This window comes from Passer montanus, unplaced genomic scaffold (assembly GCF_014805655.1).
Source record: "Passer montanus isolate IOZ18808 unplaced genomic scaffold, ASM1480565v1 scaffold67, whole genome shotgun sequence".
Classification (NCBI taxonomy): Eukaryota; Metazoa; Chordata; class Aves; order Passeriformes; family Passeridae; genus Passer; species Passer montanus.
Window position 1 is genome coordinate 2,731,191 of NW_024371815.1, and position 13,643 is coordinate 2,744,833.

At 37.5% G+C, this 13,643-nt stretch overlaps 1 protein-coding gene across 1 annotated transcript in view; it reads left to right on the top strand.

Moving 5' to 3' along the window:
• The window catches only part of SORCS2 (sortilin related VPS10 domain containing receptor 2), a 548,577-nt gene that overhangs the window by 509,300 nt on the left and 25,634 nt on the right, over positions 1 to 13,643 (top strand). The window contains exons 18-23 of the mRNA XM_039728870.1: positions 204 to 332; positions 2,111 to 2,282; positions 5,943 to 6,129; positions 9,988 to 10,121; positions 11,442 to 11,565; positions 13,290 to 13,402. Of these exons, the coding sequence (XP_039584804.1) occupies positions 204 to 332; positions 2,111 to 2,282; positions 5,943 to 6,129; positions 9,988 to 10,121; positions 11,442 to 11,565; positions 13,290 to 13,402 (859 nt within the window). The remainder of the gene's footprint in view (positions 1 to 203; positions 333 to 2,110; positions 2,283 to 5,942; positions 6,130 to 9,987; positions 10,122 to 11,441; positions 11,566 to 13,289; positions 13,403 to 13,643) is intronic.

Genomic DNA, 13,643 nt, shown 5'->3' on the forward strand with positions numbered 1-13,643 from the left:
TAATTGCAGCCAGTTTTTCCCCAAGTGTACACAACTCCCATTGAAATTAGAACAGAATTGGCTTAATCATCTTGTATGTTCATCTAGTAGAATAACACTGGAAAAATATATTGACTTTGAAAAATGTAGTTTCATTCACCCCAAGCTGGATTGCAGAGTGAAGTGGGGATAGTAGTAACATGTTTGGTGTTGATGTTCTTCAGTGATTACGGGTTTGAGCGCTCTGCACCTCTGAAGCTGGAGTCGAGCAAATGCTTTGCTGACTTTTGGTTTAACCCAGAAGCACCTCCTGAAGACTGTGTGTTGGGGCAGGCATACACCAGCAGCACTGGGTAAGCTGATTTTGCATTTCATGGGTTTGATGAGGCTTCCAGAGAGGGGTAGAGGCTACAACCAGCAGCCTCAAATGTGGTTTGAAAGAAATTCACATTTAAATACTTAGATGGAGTCTACAAGAGATCTGGAGAGAGACTTTACACAAGGACACGTAGCGATAGGATGAGGGGTAAGTAATGGCCTTACACTGAAGGAGTGAAGGTTTAGCTTAGATAATAGGAAAAAATTCTTTGCTGTAAGAATGGTGAGACACTGGCACAGGTTGCCCAGAGAAGCTGTGGATTCCTCATCTTTAGAAGTGCTGGAAGTGTTGAAGGCCAGGTTAGATGGGGCTTTGAGAAGCCTGATCTAGTGGAAGGTGTCCCTGTCCATGAAAGGGGGGTTGGAAAGAAATAATTTTTATGGTCTCTTCCAACCCAAACCAGTCTATGATTCTATGAAATGTAAATAAGGCAAACTGTAAAAACTGGCAAATGGAAAAGTTCTGATTCTGATATAGAGCATGAGCAGAAGCTTCCTACAGACTAATGAAAGGAAAATATTGCCTTGTGTGTTCACAGTGGTTTAAAAACTACCCCATTTGAGAAGAGGTGGAGCTGTCTTTTAAAAATTTTTAATTTTTTGGTAATATTTTGTATCATTACACTTCTGATAGGAATGTTCATTCATAGCCTTTTCTTTTAGCTCGTTTCTTGGGTTCAGAGTAATTTTCAGTTTGGATCCAATGAATTACTCTGTGGAACTGACAACATCTCACAGAATTTCCAAGTTTCTCACTTCCATAAGGGTAAGGAGTTCTGTGGAGAATAGATTCTTTTCCTGACCATATGGGACACTCAGAATCAAAGGAAAGCTTTAGTAACTATAAACAATACTGCATAGAATATACACTACAATGTAGTCTGACGTCTGTGCTGTGAATAACTTGCAGCTGGCATCTATTCTGGCTTATCATAACACCATCACAGTCGGTTGTGGAGATGAGAACCAAATGCTGAAATGTCCAATCTGGCAATAGAATCACAGTCTCTGTGTATATTTACCTTACAGAGGAAAATGCTGCCTTTTGGGTTGTGGCTGACAGCTGGGATATACAGAGTGGAAATTCAAAAGAATGAAATATAACTCTGATTGTAAAGTATGTTTAAAAATAAGATACCTGTGTGAAAGTGATCTGTAAATAATTACTGTACACATCCGACTATTTCATTATTAGCACTTTAAAAGTGTGAATCCTTTCAGTCTTTTATACAGTTATATTAAACAAATGCTTTAAGTGTTTTAAGAAATGAATAGATTTGGAAGCAGCAGTTAGTTCTGGGTTAGTGTAGAAGTTAGCAATTAGTTCTGGGTTAATGTAGAAGCTGTTTGGTCTAATTCCTTCCCAGTCTTTGGGATTTGAACCAAGACCTCTAGAGCATTGAAGACTTGGATGCTAGAAAAGGGGATGACAGAGAGGAGAGCAGACTGTCTAGGTCCCTGAGGGTTAGTCAGGCATGTTTCTAAGTTGGAAAACACAGACTCTTCCAATGCATGCAAGTGAAATTCTCATCCATTGTCTACATCTTCTTTCTTCAGCAGGTTTCCACTAGTAAAGGCAATGTCCCTAATGAAAATACTTGCATTGTTAGTTGGCTTTGATCATTTGCAATCTTGTCTGTTTGTGAACCTAAGGAAAATGCAGTGGCCTCAATCACACGTGCATTTGGTGCCTTTGCTGGCATTCTTTTGCTTACCTCCAATTCACTGTGCCCACCATTTACTGTTTTTGCAGGTACAGGAAAGTTGTTTCTAATGTGTGTGAAGGTGGAGTAGACCTGCAGCAGAACTTAGCACACCATATGTGTCCATTGATTGCTCCCAAGGGACTTCAGATCAGCATCAGAGAAGAAAGCCTGGCTGTTAGGCCTGGGGAAGACATCACCTTCATTGTCCAACAAGAGCAGGTAGTAATAAACACTGGCTATATGGAAGTTGAATTGCTGATTTTAGGGTTAGTTTCATTCCTACCACTTTTGCTGCTGAATGAAGATTAATTTATGCTTGAGACAAAGATTAACAGTTTTCCAAATACTGAAACTTGATTTCAAGTAAATAAGATAAGCCATTAAACTTGGTGAACCTCCAAATTCTACCCGCAGAACAGGATTTGTCTCCTCAGCAGAAAAGACACTGGTTTCTTGGAAAATCAGAGTAACTGGATTACCAAAGTCTTCTTGGACTGAAAATTTCAACTGCTTTATCAGAGAAGAACTAAAATGGAGAGAACATTTAATACTAGGTTTTAGGTGTTTTCAAGAATCAGCCTTTCAGACAGGAATGAGGCAAAGCCTTACAGAAATCAGCAAATAGCTCAGCATAAGAATATTTTTCTATATTAGTTGTGTTGCCAAAGATATGGGATTTTTTTTTTTGTTTATTGAGAGACAATTCCCTAAGGCCGTGACCAGCAGCAGCGAGTAACTTTTGGATGAATTGTTTGCCATGGGTTTATTTTCTCATGCTTGTTTTTTAGCATTAAGTTATAACTGCTCTGCTCAGGTTACCAGAGTATTGTAATCCTGGCTAACCCCACTGGTTTGCAAGAACTTGAAGAAAGTTCACACATTTTGGCAAACCTGTGCTGTATAAATCGAGCACTTGGGATTTATTTCTGTAATAGAATCAAGAAGGTTACGTGCAGAACACTGGGCTGCTTAATGCTTCACAGGCTCTGTCCCAGTGCGTGCAGTGCCCCAGCAGTTTGTGTGGCAAGTCCTGCTGCCTTCTCTTTTTAGAGTTTGTTTGGAAATGTTTATCGTAAGCCTAGAGCATTTGGTTACAATTTGGACTATAATGATTTTGATTGGCAGTTTGACTTTTTTCCTACTGAAGCTTTCATGAATCTCTGTGGCAATAAGAAAAACATTTAAAATTATTCACAAATCTTCAGAAATAAGGGATCTTGAAGAGAATCCCTGGCTGTGTCTTTTGGTGAAGTCTTTGCTCCATACATCAAAGAGGAAGACAGATTTAGAAGAAATACAGCAGTTTGGTGCCCTCTATGGCTAAAAATATTTAAACTCAAATGTTCTGAGCATTGCTTAGGACTTAATCTGTATGACAAAGTCTAATGAGAATTCATAACAATTACTGAGTTTAAGAATCAGCTCTACTACAACAAACAAAAACATACTACTTTCTCTGGTGAACGAAATGAATTTGCTAGTTTCTGTGAGTGCATGTTGTTAGGTGCAGGAATACCAGACATCAGAGAGGAAAGGAAGCAGGTTTCTGGTACATTTGGGCAGTTTGTGACTGTCCTTAGAAATAATAACAAATATATGCACCATCATGGTCATAATTTTTCCTAAATTTTGTTGGCTGAATGTATTAATAAATAATGTCATGACAATCTCCTATCTTTTTATGGAAGTGGATGTCCCAATTCCTTATAGATTTATCTGCCTTTTCCCTTTGTCACTGTTTTGCTGTCTCTCCATTCTCTGTCTTTACTGGTCAGGAAATAGAAATACCTTGGTGTTTTGAAAAAAAGCACCCTCATCTTTACACTAAGGAAGTTATTAGTCATTAAGAGAACCTTCCTCTACTGTCTTTCAGTGCTAGTTTCTGTCTCACCTGGAAAAAATATGCATGTACACTTGTTAGCATTAGACAGAGTGAACAAGAATTACATGCAAGCTAATGTCATCTAAAGAGATTCCACTTACTAACACATTGCGGGCAAGGAGATATCTCTTCTGCTTTAAACTTTAATAATATATTATCTCCTCTGCAAAATTCTACTCTTCTGTTGTCAAAATAAAGATGTTATTTGGGAAAAACTATTCACAATGAAGAGGCTTTCATAGTCCTTTATGTGTCTTGAAGTATGGTGCTTAGGTATTTGATAATCTTACAGGTTCCTTATTATGGGTACTTTTTACATTATAAGCAATGTTGTTTCATGTGATAAAACATGGAAGAAAATCGTCCACACTGCAAAATAATAAAAGGGGCAAATAATAGTGTGTTTTCCTTCCTTTTGTAATGACAGGGTACATAGGTTCTAGGCATGATATCTCCTTTGATTTTCAAAGACTCATAGAAATATAGACTGACAGGTTGGAAGGGACCTCAAGGATCATCTGGTCCAACCTCTCTTGGAAAAAAGCATAGGATAAGATGCCTGGCACTTCTTCTGATAAATCTTAGAATTGTCCAGCTCTGTGTAATTCACCTGTTTCCTGGGGAGATTTTTGCAATCACTGAACATTGTCATCATGAAAACAATTACATTAGTGCTGTCTTTTAGGATTACATTTTGAAATAAAGCAATTTCAGAGAGTGGCTTTTGGAGAAATGAAGTGATTTTTGAATACTTTAATGTCAATCCTTTTCTGCTTTGGTGGCCTTTCATGTTACTTGACCAGCGTATGGGTGTATACATTCCTTTCCTAGAGGCAAGGAAGTTTTTGAAATCAATACTTGTGTTTCCACAACAAAGAGGCTTTTCTATGAAACCTGGCCCTGCAGCCTGCCATGATCTCTGGGAAGCAAGGAGGAACATCCACACTGCTGGAGGTCAAGGACTCAGGGCCCCTTGCTCAGGCACTGCTGCCAGTAGTATTGAGAAAGTGTTGCTGCTCACAGCTAAAACAAACTTTCCTTTGACTGCAACCAAATGACCAGTCCATGTGGCACAGGTCTGATTTCTCTCTTGAGCAGCTATGCCATGACAACACATAAGTGATGGGCATCCGCTCTCTGACAGTGGTATCAGCCTTGTGGTACTTGAGGCCTGAGTTTAGGAACACAGTGTCACACTTAAAGGAGCACTTAGCAAAAGTATTATGAGTTATAAATTCCATGAGCTATTTGACAAGACAGAATTATTTGACTGGACTTTTAAACCATTTCCCAAACTCAGCTCAGTGATCTGCTTTATTAAGGATGCATCTAATTTTGCACTAGAGCATGTTAGTTCTTGGCATGCTGGTAGCTCAGTGTATCGCTCTACAACTCTGTGAAGATCCCAGCTTGGGTCTTAAAGGCTGGTTGACACTAAGAGGGGGTGGCTGGAAAGTGCTGTGAAGAACATCTAAGCCAGTTCATTTCACTTTATAACTGCAAAGGCTAGAAGCTTGGGCGATGAGTAAGAAAATGCTAAAATAGCAATCTTCAGTTGTTTACGATCACATGAGCATCACTTTGGAACCTGGGGCTGCCCTGCACCATTATGTTACACAATGTCCAGCTAGATTAAGAGTGCTGGTTCTGTGCCATACAACTTAACTTGGTTAGTGGTCTGGGGAATATAATGTGTTACACAATGTCCAGCTAGATTAAGAGAAGAGTGCTGGTTCTGTGCCATACAACTTGGTTAGTGGTCTGGGGAATATAATTTTGAGGCAGCACCTTGCTCTGTAAACACAGTATTTTCTCTATTAGTGCACACAGCATTGTTGCACTAATGTAATTGCCATGGCAGTAGTGATTTTACTGCAGCCGTTGCAATTGGGTCAAGGTGTCTGTCTGGGGCTGAAAACGCAGTTGTGATTCCATAAACGGTTATAAACATGCATCCTGTCTATTTTGAAGATATCTTTGATGTGTTTTCCTTTTAGGGTGATGTATTGAGTACCAAATACCAGGTAGATCTTGGAGATGGCTTTAAGGCGATATACGTGAACCTGACGATGACTGGAGAGCCCATCCGCCACCGCTACGAGAATCCCGGGATTTACCGCGTGTCCGTGAAGGCTGAGAACGTGGCTGGGCATGACGAGGCTGTGGTGTTCGTCCAAGTCAACTGTAAATCAGCTCTTTGGTTTTCTTACTTTGGCCGTTGTGTGCAAACCTCATGTCAGTTATGAAGTAGGAAAGAAAATTGCTGGTCGCAATTAGGAAAGATCGTATTTTTTCAATATCCTCATGCAGTCCTGCAGTGCTGTGTGTTATTAATGCTGAGGCTTATAAACCTAATCCAGTAGGAGCTCAGAATTAGTTTTGTTTGGATTTGGCAGAAGGATGGTTTATTAATCTTTTAAATAACAAGCATGCTTCATATAAATTTCAGGTTTGATCCATCTTCCTGATTCAACACCCCTTGTCAGCCTTAGCAGCTAAAAGTTAATACTTTGAGCTATGTCTTTGTAGAGCTTCCAGGTGCAGTGTAAAGCAAGTTAACAAATGTGTTGGGAAACATGAGTTCTTGTATAATTTTAAAAAATAGTCAAAATCTCAGTGGTTCTAAATCTAAATTTCAGGTAGTTAATTCTCAGAGTTTTAAATGGTGCTTGGATATAACTTCATGTTTGCAGGCAGTATTACTTGACTTGTTCTTCTCTTCCTCTCCTTAATTAAGACTGAAAAAACCCAATCAAACAGATATAAAATAAAGAATATCACGGCCCAGGGAATATCATGCACCATTGCAAGCTTAATGTACCTCAGTCTTCTCATAACTGAAATGAAGAAAGGAACTCAAAAGTGGAACTGATTTCTCCTCTTCCTTTGAGATTCAAGACATCTATTGCCTGTTTTCAGATGCGTCAAAAAAATTCAGAAATGAGTAACATCAAAGGAAAATATACTCATCTTGCATTCTCCAGGTGTCTGTTTCCCTCTGCTGTGAGTGGTGTGTCTTCCATCCTACTCCCAAAGCAATGGAAATCACTGGAGCCATTTACCAGGTTGTGCACAGAGCCATCTGCTTTATGTCAGCTTGTCTAGTGACTGCTGAGCTGATATTTTTGTATTTTGCTAGTCACTGTCCTTGAGTTCAGAGTTTCCAGTTCTCCTTTGAGTAGCAGACAAAGACAAACACATTCATGCTAAAGACCAGTCTCCTGTTAATATCAAGCAGAAAGAATCAGAACCAAACTTTACAACTCAGTTTCATTATCTGTTTCTTTGTCATGTTTGTTTTTTAAATAATTTGACAACTCCAGAGAGCTCAGATTAATTACTTAGGGCTTCACTGTTCCTTTTGAGAAGCTTCTAGGTGCTGAGAAGGGGAGTAGGCAAGGAAGTAGTAGATCTGTACAAGAAATGAACAGGAAAAAACTGTGTGACATTCTTCTGTCCAAGTATAACTTCTAACCCTTCAGAGAATGACAAGCAGCAGCAAGCCCTGATGGAAAGCAGAAGACTCTCAAAGTGTGCTTTTAATATGGCCTATGTTAGAATAAACAGTAAAACTAAAAGATGTTGATTCTCGTTTATGCAGCAGATTTTAAAATTGCAGAAAGCAGAGTTGTTTCACACAAGTAAATGACTGGTGCATTATGGGGCTTTGGTGCTGAAGTTCAGAGGCAGCAGGGCACTGAAGCAGATGTGATCCCTTCCTGAGCCTGCCCCTGGGTGCTGCACAGGGACTGGCAGACTCATGGCAGTGTGTTACACAGTCTGCTTGAGTAAATGCATTCCATGTGATTTGCTCTGTTTAATTTTTTTAGGTAAATTACAAGATTTGAGGAAATTAGTTGGCGCTAATTAAACTGCAATTTCTACGTTCTAGTGAAACACTGATAGCCATTAAGGGACATTTTTCACTGTGGAATACCATGAAAGCAGGGGTCTCTGTAGAATTCTTCTTTCAGGAGTCAGCAGTCTCCAACTGACATATTATTCCCAGGGAATTTTTGCAGAGGCAAATGGCAGAGGAAATCTTTTCACTTCTGCCAGGTTGCTATGGGACATCTGTAATGCAGGACAATTATAAGAATTTTGGCCTGTCATGCAAATCATACTTTCTGATCCAGATTAAACAATCTACAACTTTATAATGAACTGCAAGAGAAATTAGTAATTAGAATTAGCACAAATGTGAGTAGGCAACTGTAGAGGCCCAAGAACTCAGACTGAAAAGAACTAAAGAAGAACTGCATACATACATCAATACATATGCTGCATGCATTTTATTTTTCATGGAACCATCACCTCTATAGTGTGGAACTTCGGAAACTACTGAAATTTTAACTTAGTTAAATAGAAATCACATAACCTCAGTCTTAATTGTACATACTTAAGAGTGCTATAAACTTTGTTCAAATGCACAATGGAATTGTGTATCAGACACAAGCAGAAGGACTTGCAGAAATTATTCTCAGCTCTTTAATATATAGAAACAGCAAACTTGAAATTACAGTCATCATTCAAGTAACAAACAACTTGGCCTCTAAAAATCTTGGAAAAGAAAGTAATCTTCTTCAGGAACAAAACTATATCTCAAAGTAATCAGTTTCCTCTGTGAAAACACACATTTATGGCAAAAGCAAAAAAGTTTCTCAGATTCTTCCAGGAGGAAAATCTATTTCTAGGAGGAACAAATTTAATTAAATTCCTGACATTTCTGAATTTTCTTCAAGACACCATCACCAGAGAAGCATTTTTACTCCTCTGGAAGCTACTGAAGAGATAATTTGTTAAAGCACCCAATATTTCTTGAATTCATGTTGGTGGTTAAAGACTTATTGGAGAAAATGCAGAGTAAAATAGAGCTTTACATTTGGATGAAGCACCACACAGACCAAGTGAAGTGAGGTGGAAAAGGCCTTTGGACAACTTGCTCTCAGAAGTTCAGTCAGTTTAGTCAAAGTGACATTAGAAGTGAACCAGCAGTGACTCAGTTCCTGATACAAAATAAGAGAAATGCTTTAGACCAGTGTTAATTGCCATTAAGTCTGCACTGAGATGAAAAACCTTTGAATGAGTTAAAAGATATTTAGAATGGAACAGAAATGGATTGGTTAGTATTCATTCTGTATAATGAATAAATGTTGAGCTGTACAGTGGTTTCATATCCCAGGTAGTTGGTGCAGGTGAACAAGTAAAATTCTAGTTACCATCTTGTACTGTTAAAAAGCTTTTACCTTCAGGCATTCTGATAAAGATATACTGGGAAACCTCTGAGGGAAAGATTTTCTTTCAACACAGTTATTGTACTGTGAAACAGCACAACACTAATAAACATAACACAAGCAGATAAAACCATTGTAATGATGCATTTCTTTTAAACAAATAATAATGTTTATGGTTTTAGTAGTTCAGAAAGGAATAAACTTACTCTAAGGCACATTTTGGAGTCCAGAGGTTATCTATTTTGATTTGCAAATAAATGCTCCCCTGATGTACAGATCTATTTTAAAGCATGAATTAATGAGATTTTTTGTGTGAGCCTAACAGCTGATATTTTATAATGAAAATGAGTAGTCAGCAGCAGTCTTTTTCAGTTTTCTGATTTTCCCTTAGCAATTTGAGATTTGTTAGATTTCTATTCATTTGATCTTTTGTTACTGAGTTTAAAAAAAAGAAAAAAAAAGCTGAGATTGCCTTTTCCAGTTTTTAACTGGAGTATTTGCTTAAGTATTCTCAAACTGGACTTGAATGAAAAGAATGGGCATGAGAGAAGCCCATATTGTTGATCTGTCTTATTGCTTTCATATTTGGTTTGAGGGGTTTTGGGGTCAGCTGGGGGATGTGTTGTAGTTGAAATGAAGTCTTTCCAATTATGTCCATAGCTTTCAACATGAATGTAAAAGAGGAAGGAAAGGAGGGAGGGAAAATAAATTCAGGACCTTATGGTGAACAGGTGGGAGGCTTTTGGGGAAGGAAGTGTTAATAAATGGATGGATTCTTGTTCAGTGATATTTTTGGAACTTTGTTCAGCTCCACTCCAGGCTTTAAATTTAGAAGTGGTTCCAGTCATTGGGAGAAACCAGGAGGTGAACCTGACAGCCATCATACTGCCTAAGAACCCTAATTTGACAGTTTTCTACTGGTGGATAGGAAACAATCTTCAGGTACACAAATGGTTTTGATTATTTCAAGAGATTATTTCAATCTCTTTCCAATAAAGGTCGTACTTTTCTTTCAATTTCTAAACTGTTTGCTTTGTAGGGAGAGAAACAACAATTTCTTCTACTTCATTACTTGTGGGAAAAAATCAACTTCTTGTCCCTTTCTTTCAATTTCTAAACTGTTTGTTTTGTGGGGGGGAAACAACAATTTCTTCTACTTCATTACTTGTGGAAAAAAAAAAAACTTCTAGAGGGGAATGAATTTGGGATCATAACTGGTGAATGATGAAACTTAGATTTAGAAAAAATCAACTTCTAGAGGGGAATGAATTTGGGATCATAGCTGGTGAATGATGAAACTTAGATTTATGCACTTCCAAGCTAATAACATGAGTGATGTAAATTGAAGTCCTGAACAAATATATATATATATAGGTTGTTTAGGTTTTTTTCATTGTATAGATAAATGTTCTCTGTGAGTCTAAAATAACAGTCATATCAAAAATAAATGTGTTATCTTAAAGGACATCAAAACATTGAGAGCACTCAAACAATCTAGTGTTATTCATGAGGATCAAAGTCTATATAAACATGTCCTAGAGCATTAAATATCCCAGTATTTCTGCTGGGAAATATTTACTGTATAGCTGGGTTAATTTCTTTTAGCGTAATTTTTTCAATAAGAGATAAGTACAATATTTTCTTTATGAGGCAGACTAAGTGTGACAGAGGAATGCTTCAAATAAGTGCAGTGAACTTTCTTCTTGTGAATGTGCTGTCTACCCTAATCCCATCCTGTATCTGTTCATCATTATTGACTTTTCCTTTGCAAGAAGAGGCACTGAGGCTCTTGTGAAGGGTTTTGTCATTCTTAAGGATGTGGTAAGGGAACAGAGTATCTCAGCTCCACCTTAGAGGTGACTGTGGGCTGGTGCTCTAAGCTGACAGCATTAATCCTTTTGACCCTGACATACCCTACATTTTTTGAGGCAAATGAGTTGCTTCATATAATCTTGTAGAGATTGTTGAGTCTCCCTCAGACTCCATTAATTTTAGTGGGATCTGACTGAAAACCCAATACTCGACTGATTACTCTAAAAGAAATATTTTCCTTATCTGGCTGCTATTCTGATTATATAGGATCCTTTTAGGGAAAGACTAATTCTATATTGAAAATTGTTATTGATCAATTTGATAAAATACTGAAGAATTTAAATTTTATGTGGATTTTTTTGGTGATATTTTTAACAACAGTCTCTTCCAGCACTGTTCTCATGGTTCTTGCTGAAATTCTGTTTTCAATTTTTCTTTGCTTTTTTAAAGCCACTGCTTACATTGGAGAGTTTTCTGGTGACAAAGTTTGCTGAGACAGGTGATGTCAGAGTTACAGTGCAAGTTTCCTGCGGGAGCTCTATGCTTCAGGACTCAAAAGTTGTCCACGTTTTTGGTGAGACATTAGTCTTTTTCCTTTTTCTGTTTCATATGTGTTTTTATTGGACCTCTAAAACCAGCCCTACCACAAGTGAACCTATTGTAAAATTAAATCTAATGCCAGATTTAATTGTTAAAATTAGAGGCATGAACAGTCATTAAATAACTCCACAAAGCTGAACAGTGGGATTCTATGGGAGGTTTAATCTCTAACATTTTGTTTCCTTTGCTGATTTTAAATGTTACTGTGGTTACCAGATGCTATATGTGTTTAAGTAGTATTTTGACCTGTGACTAGAAAGTTTCCCAGAATTTGTAAGTAAAGTAGTCTAAATACCTCTGAAAAAAAAAAAAAAGAGAAGAAAGAAAATGCTCTCATCATTGAAAACCATGTCAATTAATTGCCTTTCATCATCACAATATATCACTGGTACCTTGATGTTTATCTGATATTTTGGATCAAATATAGCTCTGCTGTAATTATTAAATAACCCTTCAGCTCTTGTTCCATACTGTGTTCTGGTGTGGCTTTTTGTGTTTATTATGTGGTGACAAGGCAGAATATACTGTGGAAAATGCAGTGCTGGGAAATTATTTGCATTTGTATTTGTGCTGTCACATGTGGGAATTGTGATAAGCATAAAAGCTTTTATTTTAATGCAGAGCTAAAAGCCTTCAGATATCATGCAATACAAGATGTGATACATCTCTTATGTCTGAAGAAGATTCTGTTATTTTTGCTTTTAGTATACTTACTAATTTGAAATAATGGCAAAACCCCCACTTATGCTAAATAGAGCTTTTATGAACCTTCTCATTTTCAAAGATAAATGGATACAATATTTATGTTACCACTTATAAATGCATCAGCTTTTTAAGAAATCTTTAGAAGTATAACCTTCTTAGTGTGACTACATCAATGGCTTTATCATTCCAGTTCTTCTTTTGCCAATCCTGATATCAAGAGCATGAAAGTACTGGCCATAAGAAAAATAAACTTTTGAAAAAGAAAGCCATGTTAAAATAAAATTCCATTGGAAATACTGAGTAGAAGCAGGTTTGACTTGTGCATTCCAGAGGTTCTCTATCCCTGCTTTGCATTAACATCCCTAGGTTTTCATCCAAGGATCCTGTAGGGAGAAAGGGAAGACTTTAGGGACTATTTTCTGAGGATCATCCCATTTCTAGTATTTCAAATATTTTTGACAATATCCAGAGAAATATTATGCGTGTACTTTTGTTGTATTTTTTCTTCAAAGAAGGAAGTAGTTAGCCTTTGTCATATAATTTCTGTTCTTATTTTCATATCTAATTTATGGAGTAACGTATTCATTTTATACAGAAAACAGAAATGTGTAGTGGAAAAACTCCCACATGCTTATGATTCAGTGAGAATAAAATCCATTTGTACATTATCATTTCAAATAAAAGAAACCAATGACTTCTTTTTAATACTCCCTTATTGAGCTAGGGGAAAATTATTGGGAGCACTATGACCCCAGAGCATGTATGTAAATCTGCTTTGTTTCCTTTTCTTCCTTCTTTCTTCAGTCTTTGGGCACAATTTTGATGGTGTTGATGAAAACACAGAAAGAAATTGAATGCCTGACAAAAGAGAGCAGCAGGGGTCCTAGATACTGCAGTGCTGCACAGCAAAAAGTGCTAAATAGAGACTTTTAGTTCTATCAAACCCCTTTTGCAATCTAGTTTATTTCTTGCTATTTGTTTTTGTTTTTCTAGATCATTTTCATGTTCTTCCTCTGAAGTTTACTAAGGACCTGGACATGTACAACCCCGACATACCAGAGTGGAGGGAAGACATCGGGCGGGTGGTGACGCGACTTCTTGCAAAGGTGCTCGTTCAGATTGGTCATAAAATGTTCCCTTGCCAGTAGTAAAGCTTGAAGGTTAAGTTAATCCCTTCTCATTTAGAAGGTTTTTTTGAAATGGAGGCTGAGCAAAATAATAATGTGAACCTCACGAGGCACATTTCATGCAAGTTTGCACCTAGTGTCACTTTTAAGTGCAAGCTGTCGACGATGATATTGTAACACAGACAGTTTAGGTCTAACACAGCCTAATTGGCAATTAATG